Source organism: Mauremys reevesii, unplaced genomic scaffold, assembly GCF_016161935.1.
Source record: "Mauremys reevesii isolate NIE-2019 unplaced genomic scaffold, ASM1616193v1 Contig19, whole genome shotgun sequence".
Classification (NCBI taxonomy): Eukaryota; Metazoa; Chordata; order Testudines; family Geoemydidae; genus Mauremys; species Mauremys reevesii.
Window position 1 is genome coordinate 506,517 of NW_024100815.1, and position 20,212 is coordinate 526,728.

General features: G+C 52.5%; 1 protein-coding gene and 2 long non-coding RNA genes across 3 annotated transcripts; all 3 read right to left on the reverse strand.

The window, feature by feature from the left end:
* Positions 1 to 12,470: 12,470 nt before the first annotated feature.
* Positions 12,471 to 15,541, reverse strand: LOC120393356. Its single transcript, XR_005592007.1, has 3 exons — positions 15,480 to 15,541; positions 14,496 to 14,649; positions 12,471 to 13,412 (listed from the first exon to the last, which is right to left on the reverse strand). It is a non-coding gene; the product is annotated as an uncharacterized LOC120393356 (long non-coding RNA).
* Positions 15,542 to 15,956: 415 nt separating this feature from the next.
* Positions 15,957 to 18,657, reverse strand: LOC120393357 (maestro heat-like repeat family member 5). The gene is made up of 4 exons (XM_039517870.1): positions 18,603 to 18,657; positions 17,715 to 17,870; positions 16,500 to 16,622; positions 15,957 to 16,116 (listed from the first exon to the last, which is right to left on the reverse strand). The coding sequence occupies exons 2-4, from the start codon at positions 17,775 to 17,777 to the stop codon at positions 15,991 to 15,993; spliced, it is 312 nt and encodes a 103-aa protein (XP_039373804.1). The 5' UTR covers positions 17,778 to 17,870; positions 18,603 to 18,657; the 3' UTR covers positions 15,957 to 15,990.
* Positions 18,657 to 19,870, reverse strand: LOC120393358. The gene is made up of 3 exons (XR_005592008.1): positions 19,822 to 19,870; positions 19,164 to 19,307; positions 18,657 to 18,778 (listed from the first exon to the last, which is right to left on the reverse strand). It is a non-coding gene; the product is annotated as an uncharacterized LOC120393358 (long non-coding RNA).
* Between the last annotated feature and the right edge of the window lie 342 nt (positions 19,871 to 20,212).

The window sequence follows — 20,212 nt, forward strand, 5'->3', positions numbered from 1 at the left end:
CCCCAGTGTTCCCTTCCCAGCTCTGATGCTGCAGAGCATTTACCCCCGTCCTCCTTCCCAGCCTTGCCTGTGTCCCTGTTCCTGTTCCCCCCACTTAATAAACATGATTCCAATTTCCCTTCCCCCTCCTGTTTGACCCCAGTTTATATAGTCATATTGCCAGCTACACCTAGCACGACTGATTGTACAGAAGAGAGAAACAATTAGAGAACCAGACAGATAAACAACAGAAAAGTGAGGGCCATAAAGATAGAACAATACAGAAATGAGAGTTTCGCAGTCAGAGCCATTGATAAGTGATTTCTTGCCAGACAGGATGCTGTCAAACTAAGTTTCTTTTATCCATCTTAAGATCTGTTTCTTTATCTGGTGGTGATGGGCATCATACAGACAGGATCGTCTTCCTAACTGCCTAATAGCACCTTATTTCAGTGTGACTGGTTTGGGATGAGAGGATGTGACCCTTCGCTTCCCAGCTAATGGCTGCCCCTGCTGCTTAGCCAAAGTCCTTAGCCTAAGAAAAAGGCCTCAGACTAACCTAGTGAGAGAAGACCCATATACAGGCAGACTGAGATTTTCATTCTTTTTTTTCATACTCCTGTAACTAGTTAAGTGATAACAAACACTTGTAAGTTCTTAATGTATAGGCTTTACAGACAGGCCTGAATATCTCTATTCTAACAGAGGATTCTACCCCTTCCCCCATTCTGTGTTTGTCTTTTCTATTTAGATTGTAAATTCTTCAGGGCATGGGCCATCTACTATTCTGTGTTTGTACAGTGCCTAGCACAATGGGGACCCCCTGTTAGTTGGTCCCTAGGCACTGAGGTAATGAATATGATTTAGAATAATAACTCTCCTGCCACATGGAGCCAAGGAAGCTGGCCCTGGGATGTTACTGCTTAAAAAGGAGATTGGCTTAAAACCATGGACTATTATTTGTGAAAAGTATCCCACAAATTCCACTGACCTCCCTTGATTTCTTTGTCTTGAGTAGAGTTTCCAGTTTCCAAACCTGATGTGATCTCGCAGCTGGAATGAGGGGAAGAGCCGTGGGTCCCAGGTCTCCAGGGCTCTGAGAAAGAAGTGCCCCTGAGAGCTGCCTGCACAGGTGGGGAATTGGTTAAACCAACTCGAAAACTGTCCAGGAAACATTTGGGATGCCCTACAAAGACCTTGTGAGCTCTCCAAGTTCAGGATTGTTCCCTGCAGATGTGGCATCATTAGATAGATGTCACTTACAGCATCCCACCTATCCTGACTGACAACTGGCAGCAGGTCCCCCCCCAATCTCGCTTTCCCCTGAGAGTTCTGGTGAGATGCAGGCCAAAACTGATCCCTTCCATTCTCCTCTGGGGAGAGGTTTGGGGAAAATCTCCAACATATATTTTGGTTGGTTCATCCCTTTTTCTATTCCTATCTCTGAGATTTCCTTTCTCTCAGGCACAGAGAGTGACCTATGTCTCATTCTCTCTGTCTCCCATCAGGTGACGGGATGGTGAGTGATAACAAGGAGGAGAAACCCCAGCAGGAAGATGCTGAGCCAATAGAACCACATGGGACATTATCAGGAAGATCGAAAGGGAATGTTTCCTGGAGTTGTGCACTCCCAGAAAAAGCAAAAGCAAAAGCCTGTGAGACTCAGCAGAGGCCAGAGGAAAACTTCAGTAGCCACACAGACCTTATTACAAGTGAGAGAATCAACTTGGAAGACACACATTACACATGCCATGAGTGTGGGAAACACTTCAATTGGAGCTCACACCTTATCACACATCGTAGAATCCACACAGGAGAGAAACCTTATGGATGCTCTGAGTGTGGGAAATGCTTCTCTCATAGTTCAACCCTCATTTCACATCAGAGAATCCACACAGGGGAGAAGCCCTACACGTGCTTTGAGTGTGGAAAAAGCTTCAATCAGAGCTCACACCTTATCAGATATCAGAGAATCCACACAGGAGAGACGCCCTACACGTGCTCTGCGTGCAGGAAAAGCTTCACTCAGAACTCTACCCTGATCGCACCTCAGAGAATCCACTGTGGAGAGAGACCCTACACATGATCTGAGTGTAGGAAAAGCTTCAGTCAGAGCACAAACCTTATTAAACATCAGAAAATCCACATGGGAGAGAACTGTAATAAATGCCTTGATTAGGGCTGGCCAAAGGTTGAGGGGGAGTTTTTTTGTTGTTTTTATCGCATTTGCTCATTCCTGCATTGTGGTCTTTGCTCCATCTTCACTGTGGTCTCTCAGCTCCCACACATGAGTTACCTGCTTCTGCATTTTGCAGCTCACCCTTCTTTGGGGACAGTCCTGTGATCTTTTCTATCAACTCCTTTCCTTTTGAGTCGTAGGAGTGTGTGTCCCTCCAGCCAGGAATGTTCATCAGCTCCAGGTGAGAGAGAGGTTTGATCCCAACAAGCTACACTGAGGCAAAAACTACCTGTGCCTTCCATCCACTAGGGCTGTACATGGCATTGGCTGCTCAAGTTAGTGATCTTGGTGTAAAAAGACAATTATAGTTGTAGTGCAGATGCAGCCCAGGTGCAGTGGTTGGCATTAGCTTTCCCCTTGTCCTGACCTAAACTCCATCACTTTTCCTAGTCTAAACAAACCCTGAGCATCACGGTTATACTGTTCCCCCATTTCAAACCAAGTGTTAGTCATCGAGTTGTTTCATTCCCAGTTGCTCTGATGTTGCTTCAGGTTGTGCTGGAGAGCAGATATTTTTATTATCATTTTCCTCACTTAAAATATATTGAACTATAACAAAGAGCAGGAACAGGGCAGGGATAGGGGAAAATGTCATTTCACCCTTTGTAACAACAGAAGAAGTTAGTGTAAATCAGAGGGATTCCCTTATTCCCGATCACCATTCCAATCCCCCATTTGTTCCATTGGTTAGGTCACTATATTTTCTAAAGGGCTGAGAAGAGGATTCCCTAGTAAATGACCTGGAACGAAGCAAAATACCCATGGATTTCACTACCAAAGTCGTTGTGGCCCAGGCCCTGCAAGAGTCGCTCCTGAAGATATCTCCTTCCTAATCAGCTGCTTATTGCCTATTATTTGGGAAATACAATCCATATTGAGGTAGGGATGGGAAAAATGGAAATGACATTTGTCTTCAGCTCACCCCTGGAGGTGCTGCAAATGTGCAGAAAATGGAATGTGTGTTGAATGTAATATAGCTGCAGAAAGATGCCTGTTTTTAATAGAGACCTGACATTTGGTGTCTTACAGGGATTCTAAGCTGCACCTGAATTTAGTCCCTAATTTAAATCTGTGCCTCCAGATTAAAGAAATAAAAGGGCATAGTTGGGGGAGTTGTACCTCACTATCACTACTGATCTGTTGTGCAGTTGGTGAAGAATTCTACGCCAGAGAAGTATAAAATTATTCCAAGTAAGGTCACAGATTTGACAAGAACTCGGGTAGAAATTGCAGGTACTGGTGGTTGATTTTCACCCCCGAGATGGAAGCTATGGTGACCTGTGGCCCAGGTAAACTCTTTTTAGACCCCCGCTCCCTAGTTAAGTGGCCTTGGTCACACTCCTAAAGGACACCATGATTAAATTGGGAACAACTGTCCTTTACCATTTCAATCCAAAGTTTCATGAAGCGCAGAGAGAAACAGCTGATTCCTTCAGAGCCATTCCATGCCTATGGATCCCAATCTGGCTGCCATGTTGGACAAAAAGCACTTCCATGCTGGGAAAACAATGGTAGCCAATGAGGGAATGTATCGGATTCGAAGTTCAGACTGCAGGATACTTGAATGCTGAGTCCAGAGTCTGTGGTTTTGTCCAGGACTGCACAACTCGTAAAGCGGCAAGGGCAATAGTACTCCAAAGAAAACAGCTGAGGGCCAAAAAACCCCTGGCTCCAGTGAAACCCCCCAGTGCCACCCAGCCCCACAAAACACCCCCCCTCAAGGACTGTCCACCCTGTGGAAACAAACCCTCCTTCCCCAGCACCACCCCGCCAAAACAGCAGTATTGAATGTTGGTAATAAGTTATAGCAGGCCCCTAAGGTAGTATAATGAAGGTAAAAGAAAATTCTCTTTTTGCTAGAAGTAGAATAAGATCTTCCCCCCACTTTGTAGTCAATTATGCTATTGAATGAATGAGGTGTGAATGTGGAAGGCAACACCCCCAGACAGCTGCAACCCTCGGAGAGGGGATGGGAGCCAGACCAGATCAGTAGAACAGGTCAGCCACTGACTCACTACTCGCCTTCTCAGCCTCCCACCCCCCGCTCACCTTCTCAACCCCCTTCCCCACCGCCAGCTCACCTGCCCACCCACCAATTCCTGCCCGCTCACCTCCTCAGTCCCCCAGCTCACCTCAGCTCTCCCCTCCCCGGCTCGCATACTCATCCCCTGCCACTGCCCGCCTGCTCTCCTCCTCAGCCTCCCACCCCCCTGGCCAGGGATGAGCTACCAAAATCTTAACAACCAGTTCCCTCCTCACCCCAGGGGGTTGTGTCCCCCCGGGACTCCTGCGCCTATCCAACCCCCTGCGTTCCTTTTATGCCCCCCCTCTGGACCCCACCCCATCCACTGCCCTTCCCTGTCCTCTGACTGCCCCCTGTCACCCCATCCAACCCCTCCTCATTCCTGATGGCCCCCCTGGGACCCTTGCCCCATTCAACCACCCCTTCTCCCTGTCCCCTGACCACCTCTGGAACCCCTGCCCCTGATGGTTCGTGTGGGACGCCTGGGAGGACTGAGAAGCAAATGGCACCTTCACACTAAGGCCCAGGGTGGCAGAGGGGAGGTAGGTGAGCTGGGGTGGGGAGCGGTTCCCCTGTGCACCCCCCGGGTTACCTGCTGTGGTGCGGGCGGCCCCCCTGACCCAGCTCACTTTGTCTCTGTCTCCACGTTACTGGGCCTGAGCGCAAAGCTGCCACACCGCTTCTCTTCCCTACGAGGCTTCCTGCGCGAACAGCTGATTCACAGAAGCGGGGTGGGACATTCAGGGGAGTAGGTGGAGCGGAGGTGAGCTGGGGTCAGCCACTGGCTCACCTGTCCCCCCGCCACTGCCAACCCCCTCAGCCCCCTCCCACCCGCTATTGTGTCATACAGGAGGCCTGTAATATGCAGGGGGTCAGATTAGATGCTCTAATGGTCTCTTCTAGCCATAAAGTCGACTAATTTCTAAAAAACGGAGTGTAGCATTGGGAGCAGCAGCGTCTGATGTTTTCCTGTCTAGCCGGCTTGCTTCCTAGAACGAATGCTCCTTGAGTGGGGTGATCCACAGGGAGTAGCTCAAACCTCCAAAGTGCCTGGCCAGGGGCAGGACATTAGCCCAGCAAGGGAGGGGTGTGGCAGTGACATCACAAAGGCCTTTTGCAGGACCTCAGACTATTGGTCAAAGGTGGTGGGGAGGTGGTGACCTCACAGAGAGATGCTGACATCAGCCAGGCAGGACAGGGGCGAGGGGCCAGGGAAACCTCAGAGACCCTGTGGCTTTGCTTCAGCAAGTCTCCTTCTCCAGGTCTCGCTTTGAGGACTGGGGGAGTATTGGGGTTCACGGACGTGAGCGCCAGGAGGAACCTCTTTCGAGTTTTCTCCTTCCCTTTTAGTGATTTTACTTGAAAACAGCCGACCCTGTTTAGAAGGTAAGAGCCTCCTCGAGGTTTGAAACTGTTCAGTCTGCTCCATCTGGTGACAGTTGAATTCATGGGAAACATGATCTTAAGGAGGCAGAATTTTATTCCAAACCTGGGATCTTGTCCCTTAGAATCACTGAGGACATTAGGGTTTGTCCTTTTTGTTTCACCTTTTCCTCCATCCATCCCTCCTTTCTCTTCCTCTCTTGCTTCTTTTCTCCTTTCTCCTGTTCCCCTCCCAACACCAGGAGGGGTGTGTGTGTGTGTGTGTGTGTGTGTGTGTGTGTGTGTGTGTGTGTGTGTTGCGGGGGAGTGCTCGGCAGCTCTCACTGTGGGAGGTCCACCCAAAACTGTGGAGCGGCAGTAGTGCTGGGGCAGTGATCCCCGCCAGTGACCTGGGCCATCCTTTGAGATCTCTGGTGAGACATCTCAGCCTCCCCTCCTCAGTCTCTACCCTGATTGTCTGAGCAGAGGGTTAATGACAGGGAGGAGTCTCAAGGCCTTTTTGTTCTCTTTTAAGACCAAGTAAATAAGTCATAACCACTTATATGTTTGATGGATTTTGCTGCTTCTCTGCATTAATTGTCTCTGAGCAGTTCATGATTCTCTCTAACTTTGCAGTTCTCCTAAAATACTGGCTGAATAATTACTGTGCATACTTCTTGGTCTGGAGGTTATCTGAGAACACTTTCTTGAGGTCATTCAATGTATGTAATTCAAAATCCGATGGTTAATTTGACAATCAGGGCTCTGGGTCCTATTCCCAATTCTGCCATTGACTGGCTGTGTGACCTAAGACAAGTCAGTTCTCCTTTCTCAGCCTGAGCGTCTCCCTCTTTCAAGTAGGGGTAATAATGATCCGCTCCTACCTACATCAACACACTCACTCTTCCCCAACACACACACACACTGTCTCTCCCCACACACAAACAGTCTCCACACTGCAGCTGAAAAGCAGCTAGCAATGTAGTAGAATGACCCTGGAACAATGGGATAGAGAAACCTGCATCACTGAAACTGCAGCCACAAAGACACCACACACCAGCTTCCCCTAGCTGGCAAGTATCACACCTCCACAGAAAGATCCCTATGGTATCGTAGGCCAGCTTCCTAAGGCCTCAGCCTCAACCACTTAACATAGGGGCCTTTCTACACTCTGGTTCTGTTCTCACTGAAGGATCATTTCCAATTGTTCGCTCAGACCAGCTTACCCAGCACCCTCACTGCTGTGCAGCTCTGTATGTGTGGCCATGGCTGAACAGCAAGAATTCCTGCCCATTTCCCTTCTGGCTGGAGCATGGTTTGTGGTTAATGACGTTGCTGTACATTGTTTGCTTCCTGCCTTGGTAATTCAGACAGTCCCTTTTCCCAACATATCTCCAGCACATCAGTCCCTGGCTGGGTCTCCTGGGCAGTGGAAAACATCCCTTGTTTGGTGCTGCCAAGGGGATCGTGCATAGCTGAGATGTCTCTCGGTTTGGATCAAAGGGGAATGTTGGATGGAATATATCACACAACCCTCCCTGCTCCCCAGAGCCCCATGGGGAGAATGTAGAGAAGGGGGAGTCATTCCTCCCCTGCACTCCCAGAAGAGTTGCTAGGACTCCTTCCTGCCAGCTACTCACCCCTGGATTCATGCTTAGCTCCTAAGATCTTTCTGCTCCAAAGGCTCCATAGTCCTGGGGAGGGTGTCACTGCACAGTCTGAAACACAAGGGAGGTTTCTGGAATTGAAGGAAGGAGCAGAAAACGGAGAGGAAAGAAACAGAGAGAAAACGCCTCATCTCTCGCCCCTCCCCTGCCTCCCCATCAAGAAATGTTACCAAGGACCAGCGTCAGGGAAATGGTGCCCTGGGCAAAACTTGTACTTTGGCAAAGTTCTTGGTTCAGGCTTGTAGCAGTGATGGAATAAACTGCAGGTTCAAATCAAGTCTCTGGAGTACATCCACAACTGGGATGGGCCATTCAGTCCTTTGTACAGAGCTTCAGTTTGTAGCAAAGTCCCTCCAGAGGTAGGAAGCAGGACTGAAGACAAGATGGAGATGAGGCGTCAGTCTTTTATAGTCTCTTGCCATGTGGTCTTTGCTTTCTTTGTCCCAAGGACACTCTATCCAGCACGTGACATCGAAAAACCTTAGATTTCTGTCCATAGGCAGGTCCCTGCACACCTTGCTGAGCCACAAGGCATATCTGCCTTCGCTAAATGGGTCAATTGTGTAGCTGATGGTCCTTAATGGGCCATCAAGCAGGCTAGGCAGAGCTGACACCAATTTGTCTGGCTGGGGTGTTCCCCAGAAGCATAGCACAAGTTGGAAATACAGGCAGCATAGAGCCAATATTCATAATGTCAACTACAAAAATGATACATATCTAGAGATAGCATAATTATAATCAGCCAATCATAACCTCTCCATAGACCCTTTATGTGACCACCTTTATACAATATTGGCTGCAAATATAGAACAGTGGTGGCAACGGTGATCTATACAGTTACAGATTATGTCAAGAACGTCACAGGAGGTGACATGGTATCAGCGAGACTGATACTGGAATACTGCCTCCAGTTTTGGTGTCCTCATTTGAAAAAGATGGTGTGAAATTGGAGCTGAGACAGCAAAGAGCAACCAAATGTTGTGAGGGCTGGAGAAAAATGCCTTCTAGTGAGCTATTGAAAGAGCTCAACCTGTTTAGCTTCTCAAAAGAAGATTGAAAGGTGACTTCATTGAAATGTTGAAGTGCCTTACTGGAGAGAAAAGATTGGCTATTAAAGGGCTCTTTAATGTAACAGAGAAAGGCATAAAAAAAGCCAATGGCTGGAAGGTGAAAAGAGACAAATTCATATTACAATTAAGGCACAAATATTCAACAGCGAGGATGATTCACCACAGGAACAAGCTACCAAGGAAAGTGGTGGATTCTCCATCTCGTGACGTCATTTCATGATGACTGGATGCCTTTCTGGAATGTGTTTACCCCAAAAGTAGCTAGTGTGTCATACAGGAGGCCTGTGATATGCAGGGGTCAGATTAGATGCTCTAATGGTCTCTTGTGGCAATAAAGTCGACTAGTTTCTTTAGAACTGAGAGTAGCATTGGGAGCAGCGTCTGATGTTTTTCTGTCTAGCCAGCTTGCTTCCTAGAACGAGCGCTCCTTGAGTGGGGTGATCCACAGGGAGTAGCTCAAACCTTCAAAGTGCCTGGCCAGGGGCAGGACATTAGCCCAGCAAGGGAGGGGTGTGGCAGTGACATCACAAAGGCCTTTTGCAGAACCTCAGACTATTGGCCAAAGGCGGTGGGGAGGTGGTGACCTCACAGAGGGATGCTGACATCAGCCAGGCAGGACAGGGGCGAGGGGCCAGGGAAACCTCAGAGACCCTGTGGCTTTGCTTCAGCAAGTCTCCTTCTCCTGGTCTCTCTTTGAGGACTGGGGGAGTATTGGGGTTCACTTACCTGAGCGCCAGGAGGAACCTCTTTCGAGTTTTCTCCTTCCCTTTTAGTGATTTTACTTGAAAACAGCCGACCCTGTTTAGAAGGTAAGAGCCTCCTCGAAGTTTGAAACTGTTCAGTCTGATCCATCTGGTGACAGTTGAATTCATGGAAAACATGATCTTAAGGAGGCAGAATTTTATTCCAAACCTGGCATCTTGTCCCTTAGAATCACTGAGGACATTAGGGTTTGTCCATACATAAGAACATAAGAAAGGCCGTACCGGGTCAGACCAAAGGTCCATTTAGCCCAGTATCTGTCTACCGACAGTGGCCAATGCCAGGTGCCCCTGAGGGAGTGAACCTAACAGGCAATGATCAAGTGATCTCTCTCCTGCCATCCATCTCCATCCTCTGACGAACAGAGGCTAGGGACACCATTCTTACCCATCCTTGACTGGAGATTTGTAATGGGAATCACTAGGAGAGGAATGATCCTGGGGAAGTCAATGCCCAGCCTCCCAACCCTGCTCCTTTGGCCTTGTTTAATGAACAGATGAAAGATAAGAGCATTGTACTCAATACGTTCAGTGTCCATACAATCTCGGTGCACACTGGATTTGAAAGTTGTCCTTCTTCATCCACGAGTGTCCATTTGAAATCAGAGGATTTATAATGCCCCATGGGCTACTTCCCTGTGATACACAGGGTCACAAACATCGTGGTGAATAGGACAGATGACTAAGTAATCACAGTGGGTTTCACCCCCGTGGGATCACCTGTAAGGATTTTTCCTTCCTTTAAAGAGGGCAGGACCCAAACCCCATTCAGAAGACATGGGGAATCTTACAGTAAATTCTTCCCACATAGTCCCCTTTGTAAAGCCCATCTATCGTAGCTTCCCTTAGCACAAGAAAAAAAGGACACGCAGTGGTAACCACACAAACAAGACTTTATTTCCTATGGGGAAAAGGGCTAGGATAGGACCGAGAAGGGGCAGATTAACAAAACTTTAACTCTGGAAATGCTCCACTCTCCCAAACAGTTACACCCCTGAGGTAATGTTGATGTTCTCTCTCTTCTCTTGCAAGGACAGTGGTGGATGGCTGCTGCTCTCTTGACATTGGACATCAGGGACGGACTTCGATGAGGGACATAGGAACGGGTGAGTAGACCTAACTAAAACCCCTCCCTATCCCTCTTTGCGTCGTCTCTGCCTGGATGTTAGACCCTATCTACGCGGATTCAATCCGTGCGTGGGAGTGTGCTTCCCCACCCAAAATAATAGAGCACATGGGAAAAGGTCACCACATTCTTTTCCCAAGTCCAAGATGGCCACCTTATAGATAACACAAAAGGTACATGCCTTTCTTCCCTTCTTTTACTAAAATTTGGCAGGGGCAACTAGCATTTTACAACCTGGAGACTGGATTTGACCGATCAGGGGATGTTCTGGGACAGGGTGACCCATCCAGAAGGGGGTTGTGTATCCCCTCTGAGAACTCCTCCCCCTGTCCTCTACCAATTGAAGTGGGTGTCAGCCCTGTAGGACCACCCCGAGAGGGGATTTGACCAAACACGGAAGTAATGTGGCGGAGTGACCTGCCCGCAACAGGATCACATGGGCCATCTAAAAAGCCCTCACACCACCCTCTACCAATTGGCGACGGTTTCAACCCACCTTGGGCCATCACAGAAGGGAAACATGTACCAATCAGAACAGATATAGCCCGAAGGTCGAGGCCATGATTTCTGCAAAACACATCCTTGAACGAGACGGCCTCTTCCCCGCAGTGTTGGGTTGCGACTTCCAGGACGATGCTGCCAGTCACGCAAACATGGAGCTCCGGAGATCGGCGGCTTCTGGCCTAGGCCTTCGGGCACTACCTATTCTGATCGGTACGTTTCCTTCTGGGATGGCCTAAGGGATGAGTGTGAAACCCTGATCGATTATCAGAGGACGGTGGTGTGAATTCATGGAGGGGTGATGCGCCCCTCTTATGGGCAGTTAACCACACCATGGCAATTTCACCTATCTGGTGAAATCCCCTCTCTGGTTGGTCCTAAGGGGATGAGGCCCACCCCAACTGGGGTGAGTTCTTGGAGGGGTTACATGACCCACTTCCGGATGGGTCACTCTGCCCCAGAACTTTCCCCCGTTGCTCAGATCCATTCCTGAGGTAGATCGATGGCGATAAAATACCCCCAGATTGGGGGAGGAGTGGGAGGAGCTCTTAGAGGGGTCACATGCCACTCCTTGCTTCTGCTCACGTTTGCATCTTGACCCCGAAAGTCTTATGTCATGGGGTCATTCTCCTGGTGACAGACGAGTGATGCCTTAGGGGTGAAGGGGCGAGGTCACTTGGCTGGAACCAAATAACTGCCCTTAGCCTCAGTGTGGTTTGACCTAATGGCCACAGTCAAAATGGCTGCCCTCCCCCTCAGGGCTGTGTGGCTCAACGACCAGAGTCCGTGCGGCCACCCTCCCCCTCAGGGCTGTGTGGCCCAGAGACCAGAGTCCGTGTGGCCGCCCGCTCCGTCGGGGCTGTGGGGCCCAATGACCAGAGTCCGTGTGGCCGCCCGCTCCGTCGGGGCTGCGTGGCCCAACGACCAGAGTCCATGTGGCCGCCCTCTCCGTCGGGGCTGTGGGGCCCAATGACCAGAGTCCGTGTGGCCGCCCTCTCCGTCGGGGCTGTGTGGCCCAGAGAACAGAGTCCGTGTGGCCGCCCTCTCCGTCGGGTCTGTGTGGCCCAACGACCAGAGTCCGCGGCGCCGCCTCTCCGTCGGGGCCGCGTGCCCCAACGACCAGAGTCCGTGTGGCCGCCCTCTCCGTCGGGGCTGTGTGGCCCAACGACCAGAGTCCGTGTGGCCACCCTCTCCGTCGGGTCTGTGTGGCCCAACGACCAGAGTCCGTGCGGCCGCCCGCTCCGTCGGGGCCGTGTGACCCAATGACCAGAGTCCGTGCGGCCGCTCCGCCGGGCTGTGTGGCCCAATGACCAGAGTCCGTGGCCGCCGCTCCGTCGGGCTGTGTGGCCCAACGACCAGAGTCCGTGTGGCCGCCGCTCCGTCGGGCTGTGGGGCCCAACGACCAGAGTCCGTGGCGCCGCCCGCTCCGTCGGGGCTGTGGGGCCAGAGACCAGAGTCCGTGGCGCCGCCCTCTCCGTCGGGGCTGTGGGGCCAGAGACCAGAGTCCGTGCGGCCGCCCTCCCTCTCTGTCGGGGCTGTGTGGCCCAACGACCAGAGTCCGTGCGGCCGCCCTCCCTCTCCGTCGGGGCTGTGGGGCCAGAGACCAGAGTCCGTGCGGCCGCCCTCCCTCTCCGTCGGGGCTGTGTGGCCCAACGACCAGAGTCCGTGCGGCCGCCCTCTCCGTCGGGGCTGTGGGGCCCAACGACCAGAGTCCGTGCGGCCGCCCGCTCCGTCGGGGCTGTGGGGCCAGAGACCAGAGTCCATGCGGCCGCCCTCCCTCTCTGTCGGGGCTGTGTGGCCCAACGACCAGAGTCCGTGCGGCCGCCCTCCCTCTCCGGCAGGGCTGTGTGGCCCAGAGACCAGTGTCCGTGCCGCTATCCTGTCTCTCACGCCTGTGTGGCCCAATGGCTCCAGACAATATGGCTGCTCTCTCCCTCAGTGCTGTGTGGCCCAACGGGCAGAGTCAATATCGCTGCCCTTCAGCACAGGGCTGTCTGGCTGAGAGTTCAGAGACAAGATGGCCGCCCCTCCTCTTGGGGCTGTGCAGTCTAGTGGCACATTGGGGAGGTGGGCTGCCACCCAAGGATGGATGGTGGCCGGGGTAGGGGGACCCAGGCCCTTGTTACTCCCCCCCGGGTCCTACCCCAGGGCCTTGTCCATGGCCAATGTGTTCGGCACTGAGTCAGTGGGGATCCAGCCAGAACATCTGACGTCAGTCACCATGGCGATGGCTAGTTCTCCCAGGTTACTTCCTTCTCTAGGCCATGGGCTGGGGGTCTCTGGGCTCCTGGCGTGGGAATCTCCCAGAGACTCCGAGCTCCCTTGCACGTCTGCAGGCACCCGGGGATGGGGTTGGGTCTCGGCACCTCGGGGCTCTGCAGTCAGGGGCGTCAGCTGCTTCTGGACTGGAGCCTACAATGTGCATCCTCCATTTTCGGCATCTGCCTAGACCGAGCTGAGCTGCTCCCTTTCACACTGGTGCTCCAGTTGTAGCATGTCCGGCAGGGCTGGGGAGGGGCTTGGCTTCCGCCGCCTAGACTGTGAGGTTATGTGTGACTGGTGCACCCCGGCACATCCTGCTCTGCCTCTTTTCTCTCCTCCTTCCCATGCAGCAGCTGCTTTGCCGTCTCCCAAGAGATGTGATCAGTGGTGGGCTCGGTTGGCTCCTGTTAGCCTCTAGATGTCTGTAAGAGGGAGAAAGGGCAGGAACACAAATCAGAAGAACAAAACCTTCCAGCAGGGTAGTTTTCCACAGCACAAAACCACCTCACTTTGCTAATGCTCCTTTGTAACTTCCTTGAGAGCTGGCATTGCGTAAAGAGAGCACCCAACCCCCCACAACCTCCGCTACCCTGTGGGCTGGCAATGGATAGAGGGAGTCTGGGAGACTTTCTCCTCTCTCCGCCTGGCTCTGATGACTGAGGGAATCACATGCGAGAAGCTCTGTGAATGAAGGGCTCTGTGCAGTGGGGAGAGATGTCAGACATGGAGCCCAAAGGTGGGGTTGTCCTGACTCTGCAGTAACTTCATTACAGTGAGAGAGATTTCAGAGTTCAGCTACAGGGTTCTGCCCTGTAACCGTGTGTGGGGCTGGGGCAGAAGTGGGGCAGTGATGCACTCATGAAAGGAGTAGGGCTAAGGGGGGCCCCGTGGTACAGCCGCTAAAGCCCCTGTGTGCTGCGTTCCAGCCGGGCCGGCTCTGCCTGGCTGGGGTGGGGCGAGGCGGCTCCGCGCACTGCCGTTCCTCTCCCCGGCCATTTGGGGATTTAGTTGGGGATCGGTCCTGCGTTGAGGAGGGGGTTGGACTAGATGACCTCCTGAGGTCCCTTCCAACCCTGCTAGTGATACTCTATGAGCTGCTCTTGCCTGTAGGCTCCGCCCCCTACAGCTCCTGTTGGCTGCGAATCATTAATCCCACCCTGGCCCTGCCCCTAGCTGCTCCTCACTCCAGCTCCAACCCTCGGCTCGACCTCCACTAGGCCCCACCACCCCGGCTCCAGCCACTGGGCCCAACCGTCCATGCTCTGGTGTCTGACACCAGCGATATGTAGGAGTCGTTCACCTCCGGGCTTTCCATGCGTATGGCCCTGACTTTGTCAGCTCTGGTTTTCATCTGCCATTGTGCTGCCCCGTCACATGGCTTTATTAGATCCCTTTCAACTTCTTCAAAGTCTTCTCTACGCCTCACTGACCTACACAATTGTCTGTCATCTGCCAATATCCACCTCGTTGTTCAGTCCCTGTTCCAAAGACGCTGTTGTACGTACCATAGCAGGACAAAGAGGTCTTCTGTGTCGGTCCCGGTTCCCTAGTCGAATGCGGAACCCGACACGAGATTTCCAAGCTTCTGCAGCCATTTGTAATGTCTATTGAGGATGTGCCCTGTGGTCCTGTCACATGTCAAAGGCACTTCCTGAAAAGCTGAAACAAAGAGGAAACGGGTTGGAAGCCCCATGGTGCTGATGTGACTGGTGCCTAGGAAACCTCCCCTTCAGATGGCCATTGCCACATGCTATTAGCTACCCAAGAGTCTGCAGGCAAGAAACAGCAACTCAGCTACTCCCAAAATAGCCCTGGACAGAGAGGAGACCCCATTCCGTGCGTAACTTCCCCCTCCCCCAGCATATGCACGTCCACACGCTAAAACACAGGCAGGTGGGAGCAACTCTGCTTGGGATGGAACAGAAAAGCAGAGGTGTTAAATCATCCAACATTTACGCACAGATCCGCATAGGAATTTAGACTCCTAACAACATCTACTGAAATCCTATGTGGCCCTGGGCCTTCGTTCCTTAAGAGGTCACAGGGAAAGATGTTCCCAATGTGCACTCAGGAATTTCCTATGAGCTGATAACCAAGATATGAGTGGTTCCTGGCCTGAAATCTCTCCATTACAGGGAGGGCAAGTGATGAATCTTTCCTACAGAGGGTAATTGTCATCATCACCACCACCACCCTTAATAATAACAACAGCCCTTTTCAATTCTGTCAGGCCTTCCTTCAGAGATGTTCTGACCTCTATGAAGACAGTCTCCCACACAGTTCTAAGGCTACGTCTATTCTAGGAGCTAGGGATGGAATTTCCTGCTCCTGCACACATATTGTGGCACCTCGATCAAAGCTCACGTGATCATCCTTCTTCCTTAAACACTGTCCTTAGACAGAGAGGGACACATTCAAACTGTTTTCAGGCCCTGTGCTGCACCCTGTACTTCCCACAGAGGCACAAACACACAGAGGTATTTCCTTACCTTCATACAGGCGGGAGATGCCATCTTCAGTCACTGTTTCAGACAACAAGTCACAGTAATGGTGGATAGTATTTCCTAGACAGACAATGAATCTCATGACTTTTCAAATCCTTTGCTTAAAACTGCGAAAGATGCAGCCATTCTCCCAAGACAGCCCTTGGGAAATTAAATACATTCCTTACATCTGTTCACAAAGCACATTAGATAAAGCATCAGAAGCCTAGAAGTCACTGAGAGACTGATTTCCAAAGGAGATTGAATTCACATCATGCTGGTTTCCCCAAGGCGCAGCCAAAGAGGAGTTGTGGGCAGGGGAAGTTGGTGCGATCGATACAGCTAAGTTGCTCCACTCATCTTGGAAGTCATGTTAATCTCTCTCTCTCTCTCTCTCTCTCTCTGTCACACACACACACACACACACACACACACACAGTTTTAAGATTCTGGTGCTGTGAGAGGGAACAGAGCAGCAGTCTAGAAAAGGGCTTTGAAGGAAGCAGGTCAAAAAAGCTCAAGTGAAGTCGCTCTGCTTACCAATGAACAGGGCTGCAGAATGTCTGATTGTTGTCTGTGAGCTTTCCAGGTATTCTAAGGCGTGGAACAGGAATTTGGGGATGTGGCTCTTGTTGTTCTGCATCTAGGAAGAAAGAAGGAAGAAACGCACAATATACAAATGACATGTTCTTCCCACAGGGACTAGTCCAGGGAAGCCAAAGCATAGAGCCAGGGCATGGCAACAGCCAGTATGAGCCCATACGCCATAGCAGCACCTCTCTGGAGTTACTGTTGTGTTCTCCAGAACCTCAGCTTTTGTTTTCAGAAAGTTTGCAGGTCTAACAGTTCAGGAGAAAAATTTCAAAAATGTGAAGGGATTGTAACTCCTGCAGAAATGAACCAGCAGAGAGCCTGGAATAGAGTCCTGCCACCCGATGGAAGCGGATGGGTACTCAGGGTGTGGGGTTAAAAAGGTCTCCCTCAAGTCCCCATTCACCACTCTGAAGGCACAAGGAATTCACCTACCAAGCACTTCCAGGCACACTTCCGGAGCTGTGTGGAGCCATCCCAGGCCATGCTGCGGAACAGCGTCTTCAAATGAGCCCACCTGAGAAACACTGCGCAGCGGAAGAGCGTCAGTTTGCATCTCTGCAAGAGAAGGTGAGACCAAGAGGGTTCTCACTGAGAGAGGGACAGTCTGGGGGACATGGAGCCTTCCCCGTCACTTGTTCTCCTGCTTTTCCTGCTAGTGGAGGAGATTCCTGTCATTTGTTGTACACAGGAGTGTGCTCAGGAGAGGGAATTGGCTGGAGCGAGCCAGAGCCGTCCTGTCTTTGGATGGTTTGGAGCGGTTGACCAGGGCCCTGCGCTTTGGGGGGCCCCGCACTTCAGGGGGACGCAGGACGTGGGCCATGCTGGGGCCAGGCGCAGTACTCCCGGTCCCACTATGCTATGCCCCACCTCGCCAGCGCCCAGCGTCGTTTGGGAAATGAGGGGGTGGGGCTTTGGGGGGAGGGGAGGAATAGGGATGGGGCAGGGGGCGGAGCAGGGGTGGGAAGAGGTGGGGTGGCACTTGGGGGAAGGGATGGAGTGGGGCTGGGGCTTAGGGCAGAGTAGGGGGTGTTGTCCCAGGCCCTGTGCCCCTCTATGGACGGCCCTGGAAAGATTCATAAGAGATCTCCACAGCTCAGTCCTTAGGTGCAAAGAGACTGCATGAGAGCGTGAGTCAGCTTTGGGATCCCAAAGAGTCGGACCAAAGGGCTCCCAGATCAGGCTTCCCTCCACATCCCAGTTGGCCCAACAACAGAGGGCAACGTCCGGTGAATTCTGGGAAGCTGGGACCTGGAGAAGTTCTCTCAGGAGCTCCAGGGAAGAAGTCAGGGCAGCTGCACCCACTTTCCAGAAGGCTGTGGGCAGATATCAGCTCCCTGAACTGAAGGGGCTCTTACAGATCTGTGCTCCTTTCTTTTGCTGCCTCTTGTTATGAACCTTTGGATGCAGCAGCCCAAAGGCCTGAGGCCCGTCTTTGCAGGAGAGGGTCAGGGCTCTTTCCCAGAAGAAGGCTTTTCTTCCCAATTGTGCTGTGTGCTGTGAGAATGGATGAGGCACTGGGCTCCAGCATGGAGTGAAGCAGGGAGGAGAAGACTCTGCTTGGGCAAGGGGCTCTGGCCATTAATGGAGTGGGGGCCCCAGGAGATTCTGGCTCTTTACTCTTAAGGAAATAATGACCGTGGCACTTACCAGTGTCACACTCTCATCCCGGTCTTCAAGGTGCAGCAGGAGCGGGAGCAAGCAGTGGATCATCTTCTGCTGCACGATGGGTTTGTCCGGGTCCTTCACGCTGCTCACCACGTTGCCAAGCAGTAAAATGGCAACGGAGCGCACGCTGTCCCTCTCCTGGCAATGACACACAGGGAGTGGGGAAGCCCGGTTAAAGCCAGGCAGGATCAGAGCATAACGTGACAGAGTCATAATCCGCACGCTGCTCCGGTTCCCCCGTGTTAACTGACTTGGGTCGCGGGAGCAGTGAGGCCACCAGGCCAGCGCCATAGACATCTTGTGTAGAACAAGGCCTGAGACACTGTGCAGGGCAGTGCAGCCCCATGGTGTCCTAGACACAATTTCTGTCTGGAGAGCACAGAATCCTAGACCCCTAGAAGCTTAGGGGAGAGGGAGGGAAGGCTGCTGGAGACTGGTCTGGGGAAGGGGAGGAGCAGCTGCTGGAGCCTTACAGGGAGGTGCTGCTACAAAACACAGCAGTTCTTTTGCTCCTTGGTGCCCCTGAGAGCCGGGAGATTCCCGACCCACCTCTTTCCTGCTGGGAATCTCCACCTCTTTGGGGGCCGGTGTTCTCCAGACAGCTGGTCATCTGCCCAGTGCCAGGACCCCTCTCCCGAGGCCAGGCGGCAGCAGGGGCTGGGAGCATGGCGCTGATGCTGAGGTTTGCAGAGAAGAGCTCTGACAGGGAGGTGGCTGAGCAGGAGATTCCCACCCATGGCGGGGGCCCCCCTTGGCGGCTTCCGGGCGGGGGTGGGGGGTGGGCGGTATGGGGTTGGGAAGAGAGAGACAAGGGCACCAGAGACAGGCGGGGGGGGAGGAATGGGGTTCTCCTGTGTTTCCCAGCCTTACGTCATCAATGAAGGGGCGAAGGCTGACTGCAATGTCCTGGGAGATGGAGCCAAGCCCTCCCCATCCAGGAGGTAGATGATGTCTGCAGCTTGATGCATGGCTCCCATGACACGCCCTCTATCCGTGTCACAGAACATGTCCATGATCGCTGGCAGCTGGGCCCGTAACGAGTGCACCTGCAGCAATGGAGAAGGCAGCTCATTACTACCCTGGATGACAGCCTGGGGCATATGCTGGCCCATCCCACTCCCACCTATGAGACACCACGGCTGGCACAGCCGCCCAATGGGGCACAAAGTCATTCTCCTGTCACTCTCTGCCAGCTGCTCACTGTAACCTTTGTCTTTGCTCACCCGCCTCCCCACTGCATCACATCTGCAATCAGGGGTCAGCTCACGGGAGCAGGGACCACGTCGTGCCTTGATTTGCTCAGTAAAGCACCTCCAACATTCGAGTGCTGTGCGTTAAACAACAAGGCTTGTGTGGGGATCTCGCTCTCATTGCTGAGCGATTCGATAGACATCGGCTTCCTCGGTCCCCTGGGCAATCCACGCCCCTCACCTTTTCTGGCTGGAGCACAATACTGCCAAGGCCTCGCAGACTGAGCCGACGTACAATGGGGTTTTTATCTTGGGTCCATTCCATGAGCTGTGCCTGGAGCTCTGATTTTGTCAGTATTGTCTCAATGGAAGGACTCTGGAGAAACTGGAAAGAGCCAAATCAACATCGGGTTGAGGAGCAGAGGTCTTCCTGTGGGGTCTGTCCCCTGGACACTCATCTTTACCAAATGGCCACTTACTCCCATACAACGTCTCCGGTGTGTAGGGAGCCAGTTGCTGCTCTTTCAGTTGGCTCATTCCCAGAACTTAGACTAATGCACAAGTCACAAATAAACCCCCAGGGAAAGGGGAATCTCCAGGCCCCACTGAGTGCCATGGAGAGACCCCTGGGGCAGAAGAAAAGCAGAACCCCAGGAAAAGGTGAGGAGAGAAGCATGGCCTTGGGGCACCGGAGAAACATCTCCTCTTGTCACAGGATCCCACCTAGGTACATCCAGCCAGGAGCGATCTCACCCTGTCTCTCCCTCCCTCTCTGTGCCATGCCCCACCACCATCCATGTGCGGAGAGGAGCTAGCTGGCTGGAAGGCTGCTGAGCTGCTGACAATGTGCCCAGAGCTTACTGGCCTGAGCTGCTCTCCTGTCAACTAATGAATCTCACCTCAGTGCAGAAAGTTATGGCGATATTTCTCTGCTCCTCCTCCTTCTCCTTTGAACAGTGGTGACGGCCTCTCTGAAGACGGCAGGGAGCTGAGGGTTCTCAAACTCGATCATGGCTCTGGAACATGGAGCAGAAAGTCCCTTGTGGTTATCAAGGGGGAGAGAGAGTTCCTCTCTAGTTGCTGGGCTGAGATGGCAGCCTGGAACAGAGGAACATTTCACACGGAAATCCCATTCCCAAGAGAGACCCACTGAAGAGGAAACTTTGGGCTCCTACCTTGCAATCACGCCAACACCCTGCGAGTAGTAATATCGTGAGGCTATCATGTCCCAACCCTGCTGAAATTGGATGCTGGCAAATTCCTTCCAGTATCCGGGCATGGAAAAAAGAG

Excerpts from the sequence above, each read along its gene's own strand:
- LOC120393357 (XM_039517870.1), bottom strand. The coding sequence starts at position 17,777 with ATGATCCACTGCTTGCTCCCGCTCCTGCTGCACCTTGAAGACCGGGAT. Across the intron at positions 16,623-17,714 it reads GGGATGAGAGTGTGACACTG|AGATGCAAACTGACGCTCTT; the intron begins GTAAGTGCCACG and ends CTTCTCTTGCAG. Across the intron at positions 16,117-16,499 it reads AGTGTGCCTGGAAGTGCTTG|ATGCAGAACAACAAGAGCCA; the intron begins GTAGGTGAATTC and ends CTTTCTTCCTAG.